The following is a 25856-nucleotide window of genomic DNA, read 5'->3' as shown; positions in this document are numbered from 1 at the left end:
AGTTTTCTAATGCTTTTTCATGCTCATCCTATTATAGCTGAATCAATTTTGTGTGTCACAATAGTCACAGCATGGACTGATGACTTCCAGTCTCTGTGCCAGCCACATTGCACAAAAGGCATTAATGTTACATATTAAGAAAAAGAATTACATTAGCATTTAGTAATTCTCTGAAACCAACATCGCTTTTCTAAACAATGAGGATGACTTGCATAACCACATGATACAAATAACAGTATATACTTAACACATCTGCAGAACATTCAAGCCAAACAGTGTAGAAGGATTCAGCAATAGGAGCACTGGACAGCAGGAAGGAATTTGTCAGAAGGTCTTGTTTGCCCCCTTGAACCCAAAGTATGGTAACTCCACCTAGATCAATCCCCATAGATATTTGACCAATCTGTTCTTAGAGTCCTGCAGTGGTGGGTGGATATGTTGCACCATTTTCAGACTATGTTTCTGATACTTAATTTGTTTCACCTTTGTGCAGTTTAAGCCTATAAGGCCTTGTTCTATAAAATGTGGATACAGAGAATACATTATTTCTTTACTATAGTTTCAGTTTTCTCTTTTAAACACTCATTCCTTCAGACTTTCCTTATGGGGAATATTTTCTAATTTTCTGAACTTTCTTATTTCTTTCTGCACATTCCTTACTGCTTCTGAGTATAACAGAGGACAAATGCACGTATATCTTATCATCTGTGCTCATCCTGATGTGACCAAATATGATTATACTGGCTTTTGCACAGTAATATGATATTGTCCAGTCTTTTTCTATTAGTCTTGTTGGAATCCCCCCTGCAGAACTGTTATCTTCATAGTTTTCAATTCCAATATATACTTGGTTGATTATTTCTGCTCTACTTAGAACCTTACACTTTTTCTTAGTGTTTTATTTTTTACGGAAATAATTTCTCTTGTTTGCCCAAATCATCCTGAATTTTAATTGTGTCCTGCAACAGCCTTGTGATCTCCCCAGCTCTGTGCTGCCTACAGATCTAACATACCCTGTCTTTCATCTTAAATGTCAGGAATGAATATACTGATTGGGATAGACCCCTGCAGAATTGCTCATTTTATCCCTCTGATTCATTCATCCTGTTTCACCAAGTACTGCTGGCAACTACTCTGAGTGGTTTTCCTAGACTGTATTTTGGGTGACAGTTTATGAAATCTTACAAAACTCAAGCTATATGATACGTACTTACTGCTTTTCCCCAACACACAGAGCTTACTATCTGGTGATGAATGAAAACTATATTGTTATGACAAGATTTCTTCTTGACAAATCCTGGTAGGCTGCTATTCATGTCTATGTTTTCTTCTAGGTGCTTACAAGCAGAACGTTTGATTATTTTCCTCAGGATTCTCCCTGCTGTGAGAAAGTATAGATTTCTTTTATTTGAAAAAGGAGAAGAGAGAATGGAAAGGAAATGCTGTAAAGTGAATTTATAACAGTTTCCAGACAGAATCAGAGGAAAAGATACTTGATTTGATAGATTTGGGACATGCACTTGTTGGGTGTGACTGATGACAAAACGCTTCAGCATTTTATTTCTCTTTTTTTTTTTTCTCCTCCCTGTATCTCTGGTAGCTGATCCAAAATGCACAAAAGTGGTCATTTTCAATTAATGTTTTCCTGTGAGCATTATTAGTGGATGGATATGCCCTTCCCTCAGTCAATGTCAATAGCTTGAGCAAGAGCAGGGAACGACTTAAAAGTAGACACGCAATAAAAGACTGCCAGGATATTTTGAATTTGTTTCCAGCTCTGAAACTCATACCTGCTCTCTCACCACTTATCTTTTTGAAACTAGGTAGAGGAGTTTTTCAATTAAGAATTCTGGGCATTGCTTGAGTGCTCATAATGAAAAATGACAAGCAAACAGTGGTGGTTTCACTCAGGGACAGTGAAAGAAGATAATGAAAATGCTTTGCAAAAATATGAGAGCTAAGAAAGAAAAAAGATCTTATTATGGAAATGATTAAAGGAGAGCTCGAATTATTTCTGTCCCATCATAATAAAGCTCATATATTTCTCTCTCAATGTTTACATGATGAGCAAAGCCAATATTGAAACTTCCTGAATGTTCAAAGTAGACCTAGTGGGGTCCTTCCCAACTGAATGTTTTTAAATGGATGCATAGATACTTTTCTAAAACACAGAATGGTTCATAAAGGCAAAATCATTTTAGTGAAGTTTATGTCTGACATTCCATTTCCTGACAACCCATGTCTCTGCTCTGATTAGAAAAATGTGGAAAAGCTCTTGCTTTTCCCTGTTTTTTGCCTTCTCCCAAAATGGCACCAACAGTTAGCTGGGGACGTTGGAGGAAATTGGCTTGCTTCTCCAGTGAGGTCTTGACAGAGATGTTAGCAAAAAAGAGTTCTTAGAATCTGAGCTAGATCCTTTGTTTTTCCCTGAGCTTCATGGATCTAGAAACAAGAAAAGGCATTCCACTGGCTAAGGAATGAGAAAGATGGTTTTTGAAAAGCAGCTTTTGCAGAAAGAAAAAGAACAGATTGGTGGCCTCTCTAGGTATCAACAAACTGTTTAGGAGATATGAGCGTCTCAGAGGGAAGCTAAACTTCTTTACAGCTGATTGTAACTATTTAGCATTGCAAAGTAATTTGAGATATCTTCATGGCTGGTAAGTAAATTTTGTGTCTGAGAAAAAAGGGTTATACTTTCAAAGAACAAAGTGGGAATCACAAATTTTCAAAACACTTAAAGAAAAATGTTCTATGTATTTTCAAAATATTATGAGAAAGGAATACAAAAGAGTATGGCGGGGACATAGAAACCCCATAAATCTGCAGAGGATGCAAAGAAGTGTCATAGTAAGCTGTTTCATAAGTACATTATTCCTGGTATGTTATTCAGTGGTTTGTTATTTAGCAGCAGCTCTAGTTTTTGAACCATGCTATAAGGTTTCCATATTTCACAGACGCAAACCAGAACTTGTTTCAGAAGTAGACAGAGGAGACCAAAGCTCACACAACTACACTAGGACATGCTGGGAGTGAAAAATGGAAGTTCCTTTGAGAGGCAATGGATACGCAATTGAATTTTATTACAGATTAATGATATTCTCAGCTCTGTTCAATTCCTTAACGATAGACACTTTAAGATCCTCCCTGCATGCAAGAATCAATTGAACAATCCTACTGCTTGTGAGGTTTTGGAAAGATGTAGCGGCAAACAATAGAAGATTGCTAGAAATAACAAATTTCCATTTGAATTTCTACTGCAGAGAGATCAAAGGAGAAATGGGAGAGGCGTGCATTATTAATAACTTATCCTATTCAGGGAGAGACCAGGAGCAGAATAGTTAGTTAGAGGTATTTAAGGGTAGATAGCTAGAAAGAAGCTTTTGAAACTGGTGCCAAGGGGAATGGATTGGTTCAAAACCTTTAATACTGTGAGTTCTCCTTGTTTCAGGTTAGTCTTATGTTAGTGTTATATTCCTTCTGAGCTTACTGATTTGATTGCAGATCTTGATCTGTACACATCTTATAGACATGCTGCATCCTAGTAATGAATGGGTAAAGAGGTAGTCCTAACGTGCTTTAGGATATGGAAAGTTTTTTTCTTTGAGCTTATGTAAGTATATTTTTACTCAGTTCGGTGCATGGTAGTAACAGCTGCTTAATAAGCAGAGGTTTAAATGAGCAGGGAAGAGAAATTTCATCTTGTCAGCCGGCTTGTTTGTACTTACAGTTGATGTCATAAAGCTAGTTGGTAGCAAATAAAATGGTGGCAGAATTTTTTGCATTTTCTGCAGATATTCAGCAGCATCTCGGCAGTACATAATATGAAATGTAAGGCTTTGAAGGTATATATTTCAGGTTTCTGTTTTTCCTGCCAGAAGGCCTCACACACTGTGACAAGCCTGCAAACTTAGATAATATTTTATTACCAACCCTGAGTAATGTTTTAGTAGCTGAATTTAAAGGGAAAATAATTTTGCGTCCTGCCAGTCTGGGGTGAAGATATGGAAGATATGGATCCTGGCACTGGCATAAAGGACAATTAGAACACTTCTGTCAGCACAGTATGTGACATGCATATCCTCTATCCAGAGAACAGTTGGTAAATTGACAGGCTAAATTGGTGGTCTCGTAAGAAAAGTAAGCCTCTCTAATCATGTTAATGGACTCTGTCAGTCACCCCATTGTGACTTTTGAATTTGTTGGGCTGTTCCAGCTGGATGTTAACAGGAAGGAATATTAGAGATACTAAATTCCTACAAGTTTCCTAAAAGAGATGGATGATTGAGATCTGAAAAAAATTCTGGAGTGTGAGCTCAACTATATTACTAGATACCAGGGAACCCATACAAAAAGAGGATATTATGAGTGCGTCATCCTCTTAAAAAGCTTTGATAAACATTCATAACATTAAAACCAGAGGAAATTCAATCATGATGCACATAGCTGTGTGGAAATCATATTTCATAAATTTCACTGCTCACAGAACAATTTGACAAGGGATGACAAGAGCAAAGTTGATGGTGGAGTGTTGAGGGCCATACATGAGCAAGTTTCTCGACAGCAGCGTGTGGGGTTTTTTAAATTTTCATAGGTTTTTCCCATGGCTGAAGGTTTGGAAAGCAATTAATTTTAAAGATCAATAGGTATGATTGCATGTTTGACCCTCAAAGACTAATGTTCACTTTGAAAAAGTCTTTCAAATTCTACTCTTCCTTGCATACAACTTCTTTAAGAGGTATCTCCACAATCAAGTTCCAGGTAACTGCATTTCAGCACAGTGGCTCACAGACAAGGAAGAACTCTGAAAATATTTTTCAGTGGACCACTTTGCAGCATTGTATTGCCTGAAAGTTTGTGCCCATCAAAGGACCTTCTGTGCCTTTGAAAGAGCTTCTTTCAACAATAGGGCTCTGGTGGTTCTGTTCCTAAAATCCTTCCTGGAGTTTCTGCATTGGACATGGTCAGAGAGAGGATATGTTGTAGATGAACTTACAGGATGGGATTTATCTCCAGATTTAAACACCTAATTATAGGCTCTATATGTGAATTAGGTTTTTAAGCTCCTGTTATACCCAGTGCAAATCTAGGGTTCATCTCAATTGCCCCCATGGAAGTGCCTAGTGCTGTTTCAGATACCTCCAGGTGTCCTGTGTGAACTCCAGCCACCACCCCACACAGGCACAGGTCTCGCACAGGTCCTGTGTCATAACTGCCATGCCCATATATGTCTCACAGGTATACTAGGATGCCTCACATTTCACTTATCCACTACACGTGAGCCTCTGAGCCGGGCCCCTGGTTGATGTAGTCAGTAGAATCCAGAGAACTATTTTTCTTAGTTTACGGTAGACACTTGCATTTGGTCAGCAGACCATCTAGCTCTTCACTGACCTTATTGGGAGCTCTGATATCTGGCTTATATGTGAGCACTAAAGGAGTGATTCGGGTACCTAGACATAGGCATCTAGTACTATTTAAGGTACCCTAGAGAATCAGAGCAATCTACACAGATATGACACAAGACCTACTGGAGGGTCTCACCGCTATGCAGCGTAGATGGAGGACAGGCAGGCTGCCCTGACGCAGGAGACACCTCTGCATAGACCCCTGCCTCTACCACTACATTGCATTCAACTTCAGGCATCTGAATCAGGAGCTGAGTCCCACCCCTTACATACATACACAGAGCAGATCTTCTCAATCTGTTTTATCAAGGGCAAAATCATTAACTGTCCCCAGAGGCTGCTCTAGGCAGAGGAGATACTGGTTTGTTTATATTGCTCCTTTAATGTTTACAAATTTGTTAAGTTCATAAGTTAAACTGCATAGCCAAATGTAAAGATAATTGGCTACAGGCATTTCTAGGCTTTAGAAGACAAGACTACCTCAGTCAAAAATGGTTCTATTTGTTGAATCTCTTGGTCGTCTTAATAGATTTATACTACTGGCTTCAGAGCTGATTCTTAACCTGCTTTCAAGCACTGAAAGGCTGTTAAAATCTTCAGCTGAAACTGTCTTTGCAGTTGTTGAGTTGTCAGGAAGTGAAAGCAGATAGGTTTGCCAAAAAGGATTCCAAGCATGCAGGCTTATGAAGATGACAGTATAGGACCACTGATTGTATAAGGCAGAGATTTTGGACATTTTCTTTTTTTTATTTGCATCCTCTCCCTATTCTGATTGTAAACTTGGGTGAGTGCTGTAAAGTGGGGCTCAACAAATATAAAAAGAAGGGAAAAGAAATCAGCACCGAAAATGTGACTTCCCGAGAAGAAATCTGACTTTTCCAAAGACCTCATTTTTGCATTAACCTTCTAATGATTTAGAGTTATTTTAGATTTTTCTAAAGATTTTGATTTATTTTAGATTTTCAAATGTTTATTGCTAATCTGCACTCATCTCCTTGTGGTAGAAAAGTGTTTTCATTTCCACGAGCTGAAAAGAAGTGTGAAAAAGCCAGCAAATAATGACAGAAAAGCGCTTAATCTTTCTGAATCTATAACACTTGAAGTTTAGGTAGAAGTTTGGTTCACCAATTGTCTTTGAACTAAATCTGTATTTGTCATCATCAATATTTTCTGAATTTCTGCAAACTGCTAAAACGGAGGACTAGATTTACAGCTGGTGTAAGTCATCATCAATGAGCCTACCTGCCAGGAATCTATCTGTAAGGATTCTTCTAGTCAGATTTTTTTTATGTTGCCAATAAAAAATGGCTCATCATTTTGTACAGGTCAAGAAACTATCATGTTTCCACATATTTTGGTATGCTTCTTTTGCCACTGCTTCAACTTTGGAATATTATGATTCAGCATTTGTTACAAGGTGATGGGTGCATATTGTAGTACACATTGCCTATCTCAAAATTGAAATTTGATGGCACCAGCATTCCAGCTTCTGGAGTCTTTCTTCAGTAATTGTCACAGGTTTTTCTACACAGCCACCCACCCTACCTCCGATGCATATAAACACAGGCAGTTTGGGTTTATTGCCAAGACAATGACACTTATGTGAAGCTTTTTTTGAACTTGAAAATAGTCAGCATCCCTCAAAAAAAAAAAAAAATCAAAGAACAATATTTTGTAAATCCATGTCTCCATCTCATATGCAATTAGTCATCTCCACCTTATGGTACACCTTTCCTTAAAAGCTATGTGTTTTCACGTGCCCAAATGATTATATGAAAGACTGAACATGTGGATAGGCTACTACATCTGTTTCATCAGTAAACTGAAATATCCCCTACACAGCCTCTCCCGTTCATATCTCTCTATCAGTATGTTAAAACCTGCCAGAAAATTCTAATTAATCAGCTGCCACTGGGAAAAATATACTCAGCTACCCACTCATGCAGCTAGGAGTGGGAAGAACCAACTTTGTGCCCTCACATTCCACTTCAAGACTGCGTACTTCAAGCCCGACAAAATAGCTTTGCATTGCCTCCTCCATACTCATTACTAGCTAGACTGTCATTAATCAGAACATTCAAAAAAGGCACTTAGTTCATGAACTTCTGTGGGAGACATTTTCAAAACAAAATTGATGTTTTAATCTCAACAGACAAAGAGCATTACACAAGTGATTATGACTGATATTTTCCAAAGTTACCGGAGAAAGTTTTAGATAAGAAAAACTACAAGGCATCATGCAGTACTCATAAAATCTTTTCCTTCTTTCTGCCCTTGTTTCACCAATACAAGTCCCAGTTCGGTAACTACGTGAACATTCAAAATAACATCTTAAAACAACAGGTCCAACATCTTTGTACTTAAAAGTCCACCGCAGGTGTGCTGGGCCTACAACCTGTATACTTTCCCTGGTCTTCTCCATGATGACCCACACTGCTACCAGGAGGAGGTACAACCCCGACATAGCAACTTCCCCATGTACACTGTTGGGTTGTGGGGCAATGAAGGGCTGGGAAAATGATACCATCCCATGAGGCTTAGAAGGAAAATAATGGACCGAAGCCGACTACATGCTCTGCACGTACTAAGAGGAGCCTGACTGAGACTGAAGCTGGGCTATGAGCGCAGCTCCAGAGAAGAGCACTGGCTTCATCTCAGGACCCTGGGACTCCTCAAAGAGCAATTTCAAGAAGTCCAAAGATACTGAGACATGAAAGCAACAGAGTGGGTGATGAAGCCACACATGGGGAATTACCTAGGAGACAGGAACTCTGTCAGACCTGATAGGACGTCTGTCAGAAGAGCAGAATCTATGCTGCCAGCATTTCAGGAATGGAAAATGACTCTTCAGGCTCTGTGCTGCTTTCATGCTGTTTCCTGACTTTTCACCTTTAGACTTTTTATCTATTTCTGGGAATGCTGCCAGACTGAAGGCTTTTTGCCTGCAAAGCTGTCTAGCCTTGCTGTCTGTATCCCTTCCCAGACAGCTTAGGTGAGTGCCTGAACATCCATGTAGCAGCCTGCCCCAGTGGCCTAGAAACTACTGTACAACATCCTTGACACATCCTCACACAGGACCATTCCCTCCTCCTGGCTGTTCCCCTACATTCTTTCATTCTCTCCAAAACTACATGGTAACACTGCTAAAAAAGAGTCGGATGTTGAGACACATTTTGGCATAAGATCAATCATTGTTTATTCTGATGAGACTTGCATGCAGTAGATTCAAGTGAAAGACAACTTGTATTGTCAACACTTCCTCTTCTACCTTCCCATACTCCAAATAATTATCAATCAGCTAAATGCATCAATATCCCAGCTGTAAAGCCTACCGTGACCAGAGAGACTACTGAAAAGGCCCTTAAATGTTCACGAAGAAGGGTTGCTCAGTCTGTCTAGAGACAAAATGGTTAATTATCCTTATGCTCTTCCTGAGGGAGTCTCAGAACCTGGTAGTGAAATCGGAAACTTGAATCCATAGTTCTGAGTGCAACCCAAATGGTAGCTAACAAGGTTTGTTTGCATGTGAACTATGGTGAGAATTGAGATGGTGGAAGAGGACTTTACAAAGTGAGTGTATGTTACTTTGGTGTAGGTGGACATTTACAGGACCACTGTAACCAGATAGCATTGACAATCCCTGCTGTGATCATCTCCATCTTAGCTAACTTCTAGCCTTGAAAAGGCAGGAAAAGTTCATGAAGGTGCTGAGATGCTAATTCAGGCATCAGTATCTTCTACCACTTCCTAACCACTTGCCAGACTCTTACACCCTTGGCTTTTCACCAAGGAATATGCTGCGTCTTTCAGTCTATCTGTACATTTTAGGTTTCAGAGGTTTGAGTTTTGTCTGTCCTAATAAATATTTTTTTTTTTCCCCAATATTTAGGCAACACATTGAACTTATCCTTTCTTGGGTCTTTGAGACACTGCCAGGAAAATCCATGAAAATCGATTAAAAAAAAAAAAACCTATCTATGCCACGGACTTGCATTTTTAGAGGCCAACACATTGAAGAAGCTGAGGCCTGGCTTCCTGGTTCAACTTTGACTGGCAGGGACCACAGCTGAGTCTGTGGGGGCGGGCAAGCTGCAGAAACAGAAGTTGCAAGTATGAGATGGAGAAATTCAACATGTGTAACATTTCTTAGCACAATTAGTAGAAGACAGGGATTTTGCATAAAGTAGTTTATCATGTGATTGTACTGGTTGTCCCAGGAGAGCAAAAAGGCTGTGAAAGTTGCAGGAGGTGGATATAATCTCTTTTCAGCTTCTTACTGCCAGCAATTTCTTCTTTTCTCTGCACGTGGTGTGACAGCACAGCACACAAAAGGAGAGAGGAGTCAAGCTGAAATGAAATGCACGTTTCACAGCATTCTTGCAGAGGTGGAGTTAATTGAAGCAATTCTTACAAAGGTTTCCTAAGCCATGGCATCAGAAAGTATGCACTGACTGTTATGCATTGGCTATTCTGCTAATTTTGACCAAACAATGGAAAAATTTAGATATCGTGTACCTTGCTAGGACACCCTGAAAATGCAGAGGTGCTGTACAAGGAATTGACGCACTACAGGCAGAAAGATCTTCCTATTAATAGAGAAACCTGTCTGGACAGTGGACACGAGACAGGGATAGAAGTCTCACTGAGGACACAGCACCTCTGGGGAAGACAGTGTAAGGGTGACATTTGATCTGTGCATCCAAAGCACCCACAGACTGAGCAATTTGCTATATAGGAGATTTACCTCCCAAACTGCCTTGATGGCTACTAACTTTTTGGTTCCAAACTGACTGGAAGAAAGCTGCAGGGCTGGAGTCTGCCAGCTTCCACCTTCTTACCATGACCCTCCCACCATGCCCAGCAGTGTTTTCACATTAATTGACTTCCACAGCACAGAAGGAGTGAACCAGGGACATATCACTGTGATCACTTCCCTCCCTGTCCTGAAGTTCTCCCTCCTCTAGCAATTCCCTTAGGTTTGCAAATGCCAGTCTGGCCTTAGTACGGTATTTTTTTTCAGACATCTGCAGAAAGCTGTCCCTAGGGTGTCCACCTATAAAAATACCCACAGCATCACAAGATCGACTTCTAATAGTGAACAGGGAGGCATAAAAGCACTACCATGTACTTTTGCTAGCCAGGCAATGCCTGTAAACATTGCACTTAAGTTCCCATGGCCTAAATCTAGACTGTCAGCTAATACAATGCTACACAGATTGAAGTTTAATAACTGAGACTTCAGCTTCACTTACGTGCTTTGCAGCATCCTTAGAAGACAGCTACACCTCTGCTTCAGTCTTCCCTGAATATACATTAATATCTAGGCAGTCAACCACCCAGCTAGAAATTGATGCCTGGGTTTCTCAAGCAGTATAGCATGCTGTGATTTAGATAAAGGTATTCTACTTGTTTTTTTAATGCTACCTAACCCCCATCCCATCTGTGGATGCTGCATGCAATTTAACTAGATAAAAATGTTTTCTTCAGATACTAAATTTTAAAAAACAGCTTTTTTTTCCCCCCTTAATTTGGCATTCAACTATCCATCAGGGTAAGCAACAAGTGACTTGGCAGATAATTCAGGACATATGGCTTTTGAAGAACTGGTAATTTAAAAGTACTTGGACAAGTTTCCTCAACTTATTTACCTTAATTTGTGTTACTCTCTTTTACATGTCCCCTAGCAGCTGGTACAGCTAAAACAGTGTAGAAAATATAATGCAAGTGACAAAATAACCTTTTCCTGAGTTGTATTACTGTATACCACAAAAACCTCACAAACTGAGTAGCAGAAGGAGTCAAATACAGTTCAAAGCTGTTAAACATACACACGTGCCTCATCTGTAGTCACCAGGTGGCAGCAGATGTATCCATATATTGACAATTAGCTTAAACCTACTGTAACCCAAGTGGTCTTTGAAGTGAAAAGCACATCATGTATGAATATTAGGTAGAGCCCAATAGCTGAGTGGTCAGCAGACTAGAGAGTTTAGATATAACTTTAACAAGAAAGATCTGACTTGGTTTTGGGGTTGTTGGGTTTTGTTTGGTTTTTTTCTGAGAAGGAAGTACTGAAGAGTAAGATTCAGTAGCACCTCCTAATTTTGAAGACACTGGTTGGAAAACTTTTCAAAAAATGCAAAAATGTATTATTTTAACTAAATGCATTGATTCTTGGTCAGCATTAACATATTTTTACACTTTTTCCCCTTTTCTTTTTAAACATTTAAATGTTAAAAGAATTAAACTTTGGAGAAGAATCAATTATTTCAGAAGATACATTTCAGCTGTCCTGAAGAATTGTAGCTTCTGTTGATACAAGAGGACATTTTCTTCTGGCGTTCTGACATTGTCAGTGAGCTCTTGAATTATGTAGGAAATCCTATGCTTAAAAATTCTTTTGTTTTACAAATATAATTACATTTTATGAGGGTGAAGCTGAAATTAGCTATGCATCATACATAGTATATTATCCCGTGAATATAAAAAAAAATAGTGAGAGCAAGTTCATTTACTTGTAAATCATGAGTTGTATCAGGTTTTTTCTGCATTTGAATGTTCATAACTTTCATCACTAATGAAATATTTGGGAATCTAAACTGATTCATGAGCTTGGCAGTATTTAGCACGTGTATTTTTCTTATTCCTTATTATCTGTCTCCTCTGTGCATAGCTTTTCATCAGGGAGTAGAAAAAAAACAGCAGAAGGATGAAATCTTGACCTCACTGAACCAATGGCAAAACTCCCGCTAACTTCAAGGGGCCAGGATTTTACCACACATGACCAGCTTTATACAAAGACAGAAAACCAAACAGGCAAAGATACCATGTTATTAAAAGCACAGAGTCTGAAAATGAATCATCATCTAAACAATACGGCAAATGTTTACAAATAAAAGTAATCAAAAAAAGTCAAGTTGTAGGTTGAAATAGAGTTTCAAAAAGAACTGGATTCTCCAGGGAAAAACCATATCTTTGTCTAAACACTGAAAATATAAATTTTAGTATATAATTCTAAGCATCCAGATTTTATATCTTTAGCCTATTATAATGATTTCTGAGCCAGCAGGTACTTTTGATTATATTAAATACGCACAGTTGTATCTGCTTCATTGCAGCATTACTGCAAAAATGTAATCCACATTTACATTCTCTTCAGCATGACCCATTCCTAAAAATGAACCAATGTGATTATCTACACATACGACACCCACAGAAGCTTAATGGTTGTTGAGGTCCCCAGTGCAAACAACAGCACGCGCATGTAAATAATCTTTTTGTCTAAAGAACATTTTTTGCAAGCACTGGCTTGCAAGCAATATTTGCATTGGCAATAGGGAAGCCTAGCCTTGGACAGACACAAAAGGAGATGTCTCTGTTCAAATGATTCATGATTATTCTTCATGCTTTACAGTAATGGAAAGACCCTCAGCAAGTACAAACAGAGAAACCAAGGAAGAGAAGGAGAAGCAGCACTCGTCATACCAGCAGTGGAGTCTGGCACTGAAACAACACGCTTAAGCTCCAGCCCAGAGAGCTAACTTCTAGTTTGGAGCAAAGAAGTTTGTGGCTAATTTAACACTGTAGTATGCACCCAAAATGTAAGCCTATCTTTCATCTGCTATAGCATGAAGCTCACCTAAACCAAGTTTTACTATCTGTATTCACGCGTTTCCATTACAGTAGATGTGGCATATACCAAAATGTGGCATATACCAGATCAGAGATGAGACACAGCTTTGGATGGCTACTGTCAAGTGAGATGAATTTCACTCTGCAAATGGCAACTTCCACTATAGAGGCTGGAGAATGGAGACACAGGTGGTTTAACTGGCTTGGCACAGGGCCATGCACTGATCTTTCTAGGTCCTGGTACATTGCATTGAGAAATTCCCATACATTGTATTCTCATCTGCACTATCAGTTGAGAAATAATGAAACAAGACAAACATAGTGAATCTAGTTTTCTTCCCCTTCTCTGGCATAAATCTGTTGTCATTATACAGGAGCTCTGCTTTTACTTGCTAGAAGAGAAGGCAGACACACACATTTGTACAAAGACCTACTATCTATCTTTCTTTCTTTCCATAACCAAAAAAAGCATAGAATTCATGTTATTTTATCAGCAAAAATTATACTCTTTACCTATTATCTGCAATTCTATCCATAGCAAGTACACTATACTGTAATTAAAGTATATTGTATGCATTAGCTGTGAAAGGGCTGTAATCATTTCAACATACTGTTCATTGAAATACATTAATACAGTACCTATAATACATGAAAATTGAAATAGATTAAAATAGAATACAATATTATAACTATTTTTAAGGTTTTTCTTCCTGGAAGATTCCTAGGAATATCAGAATTTCTGGGCTATGTTATCCTGTCTCCACTAGTTTCTTAAAATGAGAAAGATATGCAAGAGGCTAGTTACCTCCTAGAGATGTCTCAAGGCAGTGCAAGGGGAAGCATAGGTATCATATTTATCATGAGACTGTATGTAATGATTTTTTCCTTTGAGAGAAGACAGGGAGAAAAGGAGAGGAGTTTGTACCTTTCTAGCTGTACTTCATAGGATGGACAACTACTGGAGACAGGGCTGAAGTTCTGATCAATTAGGTCATGTCTCCCAGTGTTGCCTGCATTAATGATCTTAAATAATTAATTATTAATGATCTTTAAAGGTCCCTTCTGACTCAAACCATTCTATGATTCTATGATGTCTAAACACAAATGAATACAATGCATACAGCAAAGTCATTAATTTTCTGATTTTAAATACTTGTGACAGTTGGGTTTGTTTTTCTTTTTGCGCACTCCCCTTGCACAATTCTTCTCTTTTCATTAGAGCAGACTACAAACCTAGAGAAAATCCTGCACATACCTGTTTCTCCCCACTGGGCTTCTTGTGGTTTAACAGCAGCTCCACGGCACCAACTACCTCCTTTCGTATGGCATGCAACAGAGCATCTCCCACATATACATTAAAACTTAAGAGCAGCTCAATGAGCTCAAGGTTCTCATTTTCAATTGCAATAAGGAGTGCAGTTCTTCCCAGGGGATCAATGCAATTAATATTGATCTTGAAATAAATTTCTGCTTCCTCCAAAGCTTTCTTTACACTGGCATAATCTCCTTTCTCCACGGCGTTCAGATAGGCTTTCTCTGAATGAGACAGTTCAGATTCTGCCCGTACAATACGAAGAGGGATACGATCTCTGTAGGGAGCATTGACACTTCTTTTGTAGTAGAACTGGGCCATATTTTATGCCATTCTAATACTTTGTCTCTGCAATATGAAAAGAAAGATTAAATCAATAATATATTTTGGGGGTACAGTGCACCAAATTAATATCTGCAATATGTAAGTATTTAAAACTCATACTAAAAAGTGATGTTGAAACAAGTACAAATGATCTCTATCAATAGAGCTTGTCAGATCACCAGTAAAATGTGGAAACCAAAACATACAACCAAGTTGTCGCAACTTACCAACTCAAAGCATATCTGTCAGCATACCATTCACTTGTATGTATCCCTTAAACCTGTGACAAGCATGAGGTAATACGATACAACGTAGTTTGCACCAAACCTGTTGCTCCACTTTATCCTTAATTTCTTCATTAATTTCCACCGCCTCATGTTTCCCACAGTTTAAGAGTATTCTCATACAGAGTTGCTGCTGCTGCTCAGGTAAAGATGGAAGATGGAAAGATGGAAGAGAAATATTTGATTTTAAAGAACAAGGTACACAAAAAATATTTCCTTCTGCACTTCAATTAGAGGTTGAACAGCTTACTAGCCAAAGAACTATAGTTTCTTGTTACTTTCTTAGCTGACAATGCAAGTTGCAGTAACCCACTGCCTTTTCCTCCATTTCCTTCAGGAATTAAACAAAAAAACTATTTCTGTTGAGATCCTAGTTTGGAAAACATAATACATATTTTTATTATTGTGAAGTTTTGATCAATCAAAAATTTCACTAAACACTGTGAGGAACATAGTAATTCATCTGCTCCAGTCTCCTTATGCAGTGCGATGAGAGCTAAGTACAAAGGCTGTTACTAAGTTGTTTTCTTTGTTTCCCAGGGCAGATCAACAGGGCTTGAGGCAGGCAGGAGACAGCAAAGGAGACACGTTAGAAAGAATTCCTCTCCAGATCCATATACAGGAGCTGAGCAATTGCAATCCTTTGCAAGATGTTTCCCAATTCTCCCTCCAAGATGGTATCAGTCTGCAGTCTGGGCTACTAGAGGTTGCACAGTCTGTGGATTATGTTCTGTTAATCTCACTCTAAGTAAAATAAAGTACATACCCATTGCACAGTTTTGTACCCCTGGAACAGAGATACCACATTCTTATTGTTAATGCACTGTGTTTTACCAGTTTGCTTTTCATTCTTGCTTTTCAAAATTGCAATTTCAATTCAAGAAGAAAAAATTTTCGTGTATGTTCAGCTCCAAATTAACTGACTTAAATGTAGATGTTCACAAGTAGATATCTACAAGAAAGGTGGGTTGCTATATTCCCATTACAGCCATGGAGATTTAGGGCTCACAAATTGTCATCTGGTGCTGGATGCTAAAGGGCATCCTGCCTGACTCCAGCTGCCACCTCAGAATGACTTAGTCTCACAAGAGGTCTGTTTCATATATGTCAGGCAGATGTTGGGTTAACCCACAACAATGCACAAACATTATTCGGTTTCTTAAGATGTACAAAGAGTTCCTCAAGACCGCTGGAGAAAATCGAGTGACTGTAACTGGGAGGTTATTGCTAAAAGCTCCTCTCTCTTAAAAGCACAGAAATGAATAAACGGATCATTGCCTCCCCATTTATTGGGAGTTAAACCAGCAATTAACTTGTATCAATGAAATTGGGCATCATAGAGATGCTTATGGTAGAAGAGTACAGTGATTTACAGATGGGATCTATTATGATTTCATTAGGATGATTTGGGGGGGTTCTTTCTTTGTTTTTATCATAAGTCTGAGGAAGGTCTATTATTGCTTCACTGTAAGCCCTAAGGAAAACACTTGCTGGAACCTCTTGGGTTTACCTTTTCATCATTCTGGAATAGGGAAAATTAGATCTAAGCTTAGTTTGTCTCTTTCAGAAGAGACACATTAAACACACATTCTTCTAAATAGCTGTCCTCTGCTAGTCTTTCTCTCTCACCTGTACCACTTCCTGAAAATAATCAGCCATAAGTAAAGTTTTGTCATAACTAAAAATATATGTTTACATGCAATTAGAAAGTAGAGATTGATTGCTGATACAGTATACTCCTGGAAGGTGATATATACATCAAAGATAATGGCTCATGTGTGTTTACAAAAATAAACTTTTATTTTGATTTTATCTACAGGTAAATAGTGTTGTGTGACAACAGGTACTGTGCTGTCACATGCAAATATATGCATATGACAGATTTACAACATGAGAGCTGTAAGAGCTAAGAGTAGCCAGCAGCAGTAAGGAAGTATCCATTTGCTTTGAGTTCCTCTGCAGGAACAAGAGTCTAAAGAAACAAGTGGTCGAGTACACTAGACCAGTGCAAGGGTAATAAAAGACAATAAACCATTTGTGGTGCAAAACTTAGCAAAAGTGGAATTATAGTTTCCACAGAGTCCATAAACCTGACACATAATAAAAATACTTCAGAGAAGAGATAAAGACAAAAAAACTTGCCCTGAAAATAAGAGTATAATCACATATCAGAAACTCATTATAACCACAAGCCAATAAACACCACGTGACAGATTGTATCTGAGCCATCCAAACATTCAGACTCATGGGGCTCAAATTCATACCTCAGAGGAATTCGTTTTGTCTCTTTATTGAACTTGGTGAGGGGAATTAGGGACTGGGAAAGAAGTTCAAGACAAAGAGAAGAACTGATCTTCAATATTATTCTGCTCTTGCCTGTCATCCCCATAATCCTGATGGTGTGTTTAAGACGTGCCATAACTAACGCAATTTTTTCAACATTTGGAGGAACCCTCTCTGACTTGCAAAAGAACATATAATGAACTTGGTAAAGCAAAATAAATTCTTTTGATCAGTTTGGAGAAATATCACAATATCCTTTTTCTACATAATCTGTAGGTGGGTTTGTATTTTTGAAAGGCAAAACAAACTATTACAACTGGCTTTGCAAGATATTTGACGATTCCTCTGACCCAACTGACAGCACTGAAAATTACTATTGCTTTAAGAAGTAATAGTACATTGATCAGTATTCTGATCTACTAATGCATGCTTTCTATTAATCTACACAAGGGACTTAGTTACAGCACTTGCAATAAAAGAGCTAAAAATATTATCAAGCTGTGCAAGGATGAAACTTACTGTTTAAGACACTTCATATGAAGAGATAATATAAGATACTATGTCTCTGGAATACCTGAATAACTAGACCCCATGATGCACAGAATATTTTGAAATTGTAGTGACTAACTGTAAACCCAGCTGTGAAATGTTTTAGGATTTAGATTTATGCTAGAAAAAAAGCCTCACTGCGTGCAAAAGCAAGAGGTATTAATTTCAAAATAACCTTCACTAGATAACTATGTCACAGCTGAAAATTATCTGTTTTGAAAGTGCATGTTTCTCCAAATACAGTTAAAAACTAATAAAACACTTAGCATAACTTTCCCACAACTAGAAAAAACAAACCAGCATCAAACAGGGTCAAACAGTTCGGTGATGAAGGGATTGAGAGCAGCCCTGTGGAGAAGGACCTGGGGATGCTGGTGGATGAAAAGCTGGACATGACCTGGCAATGTGCAGCTGCAGCCCAGAAACCCAACCGTACCCTGGGCTGCATCAAAAGCAGCGTGGCCAGCAGGTCGAGGGAGGGGATTCTGCCCCTCTGCACTGCTCTGGTGAGACCCACCTGCAGTTCTGTGTCCAGATCTGGGGTCCTCAGCACAGGAGAGACAGGGACCTGTTGGAGCGGGTCCAGAGGAGGGACACGAAAATGGTCCGAGGGCTGGAACACCTCTGCTGTGAGGAAAGGCTGAGAGAGTTGGGGTTGTTCAGCCTGGAGAAGAGAAGGCTCCGGGGGGACCTTATAGCAGCCTTTCAATACATAAAGGGGGCTTATGATAAAGACAAAGAGAGACTTTTTACCAAGGCCTGTAGTGACAGAACAAGGGGCAATGGTTTTAAATTGGAAGTAGGCAGGTTTAGATTGGATGTAAGGAAGACATTTTTTACAATGAGGGTGGTGAGGCACTGGGACAGGTTGCCCAGAGAAGTTGTGGCTGCCCCATCCCTGGCAGTGTTCAGGGCCAGGTTGGATGGGGCTTTGAGCAACTGGACTAGTGGAAGGTGTCCCCGGCCACGGCAGGGGTTTGGACTAGGTAATCTTTTAATCTCCTTTCCGACCCAAACCATTCCATGATTCTATGTTGTCTTTATGATTTTCTTTATCAGTATTTGCAAATATGCTATTCATTACCAACGTAGCTGTAGAAATGATAGAACAAATATTAACAAAAATATTGAATAATGTTATATAATTATAAAAGATATTCAATTACTTTCATGCCATTAGTCTGACCACATTATATACTATATACTTTAAGCTACACTTTAAGAACTTAAGGGAGGTTTTAGAAAATACAATATTAAATCTACAAAACATTGCAGCTTGACATTGGTAAAATTTTTAGCTATGAGCTAATTATAACACATGAAATATATGGATCTATTGACCCCTACAGTCAAGCAATTTGCAATGTCACAAAACTAGCCAGAATGCTTTAGTGCTTCTCCGGTGGCATGAGGTGTGTCCAAATGGGGCACAGAGCCAACCTCCTATGGAAGATTCATCCCACTTAATTTTAGAAGCATGGCTGATTTATTTAAATATTGACATTTATCATCATATTTTCACATTGCCTAGGGTACCTCACCCCACCTTCCACTGTTTCTACCAAAGGGCACAGGTTTCCTTGACGGGTCCCATGTCACACCTGCCAGCCCTGGGCTAATGCAAGCCCTGTGCCAATGTCCTGGGCATCTCAAATGGCCCAAACACCCAAATTCTGCTTTAGCAACTGACTGCTGCCCTCAGTGTTTACAGCTGAGAGTAAGGCACTTCCTGAGCGTAATTTGTCTGCCTTGTTTTAGACAGCTACATTAGGGTGAGAAAAGTCATACCCTCCTATTAACATGATTAAAAAAGAATTTGGTTTTAATTTCCCTTTCAAGGGCCTCCTCAGCTTGATTTATGGCTACTCTCACATTATTGGACATTGTGACCTCTAAAACCTAGCTTACTGTATTGATCAGTCCTTTCTCCCTTGTCTGTAGGCTTCCAGTTACTCCTGATTTCCTTTCTAAACTGACAACTCAGTCAATTAGGTTTAGAATCGTTTTCCATATATTTTTTAAACATCTTTTTGGAAGCAAGTCGCAATTATATTTTGTCCTAAAAAAAGTCTAAGACACGTTTGCATTAACCTTTGTTCCAAATTAAATTTGGGGTGGATTTTAGATGAAAGTAAGCAAACCAGTGTCAGAGAGCATACTGAGGTTCAGAAAGCGTATATTTTTATATACACTGGTAATTATAAATAGTGAATAGGCTCAGCAATAGAGCCAGTTTTTCAGCAGTTCTTTCATTTATCAGAAAATTTCCACGGACCTGAAAAAGCCAGTAGCTTAGAGCTAAGAACAGTTGCTTGAAAAGAGGGGGAATCTTAGTTAAATCTTTTCTCAGGAGGGTCTGCTAATTACCGAGTTATTGGATTTCCCAGCATCAATTCCTCTCTCAGAAATGCAGCATTAAGAAAAAAAAAAAAAAAAAAAGGGAACCAGAACAAAAAAACAACCAAAACGCACCTATGATACTTGAAGACAAGATACTGACTAAGAGAGTCAGCTATCATTGGCCTACAGCAGATGTACTGACGGAAGTGCACGCACACACCCCCACTATATATATATATATATTGCTTCCTGCTCTCTGCAGATGTCAGGGAAATATCATCAGCACCTGAGCAGAAGAAATATATAAAAGAAGAAAACTGTAATACTTTGACAGAAAATGGATTCTTATGCGAAAAGATTTCTTTCTTAACAGGCAGTTTCATTTACATCTGCTACAGACCACTATTTCAAATTATATGGGACTGTATTTTTTATACACCGTTTTTCAGGATGGCATGGAAACATTTTGCCTTTTTTGCAAACCTTTAACATTTCCACTCTATTTATCATTATTTGATAATTCAATATTTTTTAAGAAAAGCTGATATTAATTTTACTGATGCTAAAATAAATAATTGGAAATTGTCTTCTGCTGCTATATCCTATGTGTATATACATGCCTATTATAACCACAGGTACACAGAAGTTTCCCCATCAAAGTTAAAGCTGAAAAAAAATGCAACCAGAAGTCCTTGGCTTTTATTCAACCTCTGCTTTTGCCTTATTTGCTTCCCCTACATATATGATCATATCCTCACTATTTTTCCAGGGGACCCTGACTTGCATTTCCCTTGCATGCTGTCCCCTACCCCAAAACACTATTGTAGCTGTGTGCAACGGAGAGAGAGGAATATCAGTGACCCACCAGCAGGCACCAAGGGCCTCTGTGACAAGCCACTTCTATAGCCAGCCACAGAAACTGTGCTTGCGTATTGTAACCCTTCCAGAGACAGGCAAAGACACCCAATGACAACACATCTCCTTCAGCAGATGGGCAGCTGGATGGACACAGATGTGCTCCACAGTATCTACATGTGCCGCTTCTGAAATCCTCATTGATGCTACCCTTCTAAAAATACTTCATTTCCACCACTGATCACTCAGTCAGACTTACTATAGCATTATTATACTATATAGCTTCTTCTATGATGTCATCAAAAGTACACTTCTGATTTTGCTCCTGAGTTTGCTCTTCAGATTATTTGTGTGGAAAAAAAAAAAAAAAGTGAAACTTCATAAGAAGTTACTATGGAAGCACCCTGCTCAGGAAACCAAAACATTTATGACAAGTGAATAACATGCTGATTTCTCTGTGATCTTCTGAAACTATTTTATATGCACTTTTCATGGCAAAGGAAAGTTTCTGACATTTGTTATATTCATGAAAAGTATGAAATTTTCTTTCTAAAATAGATCTGTGACATACCAGCTTTAATCTGACACAGAATCGCATTTGATACACAGTAAAAATGATGTTCAAAAGGAATTTTTGAAAGCAAGACTCTAGCTCTGATAAATCCCAGTCCAAATGAAGCATAAGGTTCCTTCACTTTCAGCCACCAGGACAGACTGTTTCATTTGAACAAGAACAAAAGAAATGCAGATAAACCTTTGATTTTTGAACCCAGCATCAGTCCAGATACTGGTGTATAACCAAATGTCTAGACAAGTAACTTAAACGTGCCTCTAACACTGAGGTCAACTGAATAGGCTGTGCCCATACCATTAAACCCTCTTGGTCCCAAAATAGGACAGCTGAATGAGAACTGTTACTGGGAATAATTTGGGGTCCATGCTAACTCCTCAACTGTGCCTGGAAATTGCACAGTTAAGATGTTAATTGCCTTGAGCCAACACAATTCCAGGAACTGTTCTAACACCTTCAGCTGCAGGTGATGGTGTTCCACTGCCCACGCATGCCTTCTAGCACTATTTATTTTACAATTGTTATAGCTGGCAATACAGTATATGCGGTCCTCACCTGAAAGTCATTTTTCATTGTTACAACTATGATCAGCTTCAGACTTGAAAGCTAACAGCAGCAAAAGTAGCAATTTGGACTTTAACACCGAGTCATGCATGCAGGAGATAAACTGAAAAGCACAATATGTTGTACGTTCCCTATGAGGCTGTTGATTAACTTTGAATAGAGCTAAACCTCGTTTGTGCTCTGGTTTAAAGTACCCTATAATCCAAGTTGCAGTATAGCAAAGAACATGACATAGTATACAGCTGTCAGTGCATGACGGGAGGCAGGCTGTCATGTTGTCTGCTTATATGTGTTCTGGCTTCACAATCAGCAAGGCAGGTCATCAGCTAGAAAGAACAACTTTCAGGGGCCAAGACACAATGGATATATGACAGATTAAATTCTACCACCGTCTCACATTAGCAGCTTAAGAGATCAAGTCCCAGGAGAGTACAAATGCTGACATTCAGTGAATGTGATAAACCTTTACTGCGGTGACACCGATTACTTGCCTAGATGTTTTTTTGTCAGTTTTAAGACAGGATGCAATTTCATAGCAATTTTGGGGGTTTAAAGCATTGTGCTTCATATATAGCGTAAGGATGTTCTGTAAGTTCACTTAGGCTACACCGAATGGGAGGAAACTTTCATCTTCTAGGGCTGACATCACATCAGATCTTAGTTAAGAATGACAGGTTCTTCTTTTAACAGTGACCTTTACAGTCAGGACTGGTATCAGCCTGAGGTTTGAGAAATATCAAAAGATCAGGTTTAGGAGATTATGGAAAAAACATTGTTGAGAGATATCAGAAATTATTAACAGATCATATAGGGGTAGGATTATTTGGGCCCAGGTACGCAGTATTGAAAATCTGCATAATTGTTAAAATCAGAGGTATTCAAGAACTTGCTTCTTCAAATGCAGCTAAAACTGAGCCTAATTTCACTTACCTTATGCGCGAAAAAAACAGATAGCTCCACACATGAAAAAAAATGAGCACCACAAGCTCACAGAAGTATCATTAAATGATTATAGCTCTCTAGTACATAGTAAATTAGTTCATCGTCCCAGTTTTATTTAAACTAGAAAGAGATACTCACTGAAAAAAACGACATGCATGTTTACCTCTTGCTGATGGGTAGCAGTATGCAAATATCCTTGGGAAAGTGTGGGAATGACCCTGAAGCCTGAACTATTTGTTCTTGCTCAGACAGGAATACTGAAGCGTTTAAGCCTGCTACGAAAGCAAAGGATAGAAAGACTGATTTCCACTAACCGACGTGAACTTGTTCTTTGAAATGATGGAGCATGAATGATGTCAGCCCAGCCTACACGCAGTAGGCAGCCAGTTTGGGGTGGGAAGGACAGAGAAGGCAATAACATAGATAATGATCTTAATGAGCGACTGCACCATCCAGTTGAGCTGACTTCCCTTGGCTGTCTCCTTGGCTGGTGTTATTCTCCTGGGTAAACTCAAGGAGCTCTCCAAAATAATTTTCAAGAGAACGTACATCAGTGTCATCTGGCTACAGAGACGCCCTTCTTCCAGCACTGCCAACAGTAGTGCTGACCTTATGCTCTGTGGGTGCAATCCTGCAGTATTCATACAGCACAGCAACATTTCTCAGGGGACACAGGGAGCAGGCTGTCCCCTGCTCACGCACAGGGAGGGCGGTCTTTCTCCAAATGAGGAAAGCATGGGAGAAGGAACAAGTACACAGTTTCTGCTGAGAAATGAAACTATGGTTGGGCAGAAAGGGTCTGACTGTACAAGTTCACTTGAGGAGTAAAGGGGAGGGGAGGCAAAGTAGCCTGGGAAATACAGGAGAGGAGCATTACTTGTGGGAGTGACGCTACAAGTGGCAGCGACTTTTCTATGCTTCAGGATCCGTTTACGTGCAGATCCACGTCTTCCCATGCTTCACGTGATGAAGCTCCAGGCAGCATGCAGTTTGGCCAGAAAAGGGAGGTTTTGCGCAGACTGCCCAAATACCTTCTGTAAAGATTTTCTAATAAAAACGCTCCAATGTGGGTCCATTTTCAGATGTACAAGCTAAGCCACCCCGAGGATAAGTTAAAACACTTCCTAGCGTTTAGGGCCAATAGAAAGCCAGCTGTGAAGAGATCTGTGTACAAACATAAACGCTTACGTAAACATTTTAGTACTGGCTGCTGCCCTCAGAGTAGTATGTATTTTGTGGGGAGCCTCGAAAGAGGCTGAACTAAAATAAAACAAAAGCTGTCAAGAAATAAAAAGTAATTAGGGGGAACTGTTCAGTCTTTGGAATTTATTGGCCTGTTTCCACCCAGATACTCAATGGTTCTGCCCTCACACTGCTTATTCAGAGACAGGTGATTCAGTGCATTTTAATATATTCTACTGTAAGACTTCATAAAAAAATGAAATCAGGAAAACTTATTACCTAAGCTCGGCTACCAATAATAACACACTAACTCAAGTAAAAAGAATAATAACAATCAATCAAATAAAAATCAAATTGATATCAAAGCAAACCAGTTAGACTCCATAGTAGACAATCTAATCTAATTCCACAACCTAATTAGTTAGATAACACAAAATGTAGTTATACAAGTCTAGAAAAGATGGTTACTCATTGGCTAGAAACCCCAACAAAAGAATTTGATTGAAATCAATCAAATATATAATTTGGTTAGTTAACTAGCTTAACACCAAAACCTAATTACTATCTGGACCAAAGCCTGACAAAAATAATGATAATTTTTTTCTCAAGAAATTCTGTTCTTATGTGATGACTAACCCCTTCCTGCCCTTGTAGCAATAAAGACTTCAAAGAATAGAATAGGAAACCAGTAGTCTGACAACTCCTATTTATCAGAAGTCATAAAATGACAGCTTTGTGTCACTCAGGACCTTTAAATGTATAGCACAGAACATGCCCTAATGAGTAGCTTGATGAGTTTATTATATAAGGCTGCTTATATCCAGGGGAACATTTCTTTCCAGAAATGTGCCTGCATGGCCAAATTGTCATTTATGCATATGCCCAAATCACAATTCAGGATAAAAAGTCTCCTGCTAAATGGGAACAGGAGTGAAAAATATAAATAGTAACAATAAGAGAATTCTCATTGCCAGAAGTGGTGAAACCAGAAAGCTGTCATGTGGATTCCCTGGCTTACAAAGGCATGTCTATTGTAGTGCTCTATAGATTCCTGACCTAGCAGTAATTATGTGAGCTTGGTAATAGCTCAAATGCTTTGAGCACCCTTCAGGAAGTTTATATTTTCTTCCTTGGGTGGGAAAAGGTCAGAAGAATGTACATCACCATATTACAACACAAAAACTTTAAAAACAGATCACCCGAAAACCTTAACAACAAAGCTAGCTCCTCAACACTCACTTATGAGCTGCTTTCTGAAGTATTATGTAAAGTCTTTTCTCCTAAATAATGACTCCTCTCTCAAACATACAATTATTCCAGCTGGTTATTCACAGGAAAAATATATTTGACAGAGACAGAAATAGGAAACAATTAATATGGAAAACATGCACTGTGGAAAATGCATCTTGTCATGATTTCCAATTGGCAGAGGATTAATTCTGCACTCTTTTAGGCCAGGTTTTCATTCATCTAGTCTAAAAAGTAATCATTCAGATTTATCTCTGGAGCTTGGGAGTAAGAAACTTCATTTTGAAGCATCTGTGTTATGTTTCCCGCAGCTAGAGCCAGAGGGGACAAGTTCATCTAAACGCAAACTAGACTAACTCAGAGCT

General features: G+C 38.9%; 1 protein-coding gene across 1 annotated transcript in view; it reads right to left on the bottom strand.

The window, feature by feature from the left end:
• Positions 1-25856, bottom strand: part of TRPC4 (transient receptor potential cation channel subfamily C member 4) — a 154845-nt gene that overhangs the window by 78252 nt on the left and 50737 nt on the right. Inside the window, exon 2 of the mRNA XM_030043124.1 lies at positions 14293-14697. Within this exon, the coding sequence (XP_029898984.1) occupies positions 14293-14670 (378 nt within the window). The 5' untranslated portion in view covers positions 14671-14697. The remainder of the gene's footprint in view (positions 1-14292; positions 14698-25856) is intronic.

The sequence above is a fragment of the Aquila chrysaetos genome, chromosome 19 (genome assembly GCF_900496995.4).
Source record: "Aquila chrysaetos chrysaetos chromosome 19, bAquChr1.4, whole genome shotgun sequence".
In the NCBI taxonomy this organism is placed as follows: Eukaryota; Metazoa; Chordata; class Aves; order Accipitriformes; family Accipitridae; genus Aquila; species Aquila chrysaetos.
The sequence above is the reverse complement of the archived record's forward strand: the minus strand, read 5'-3'. Positions and strand labels throughout refer to the sequence as shown.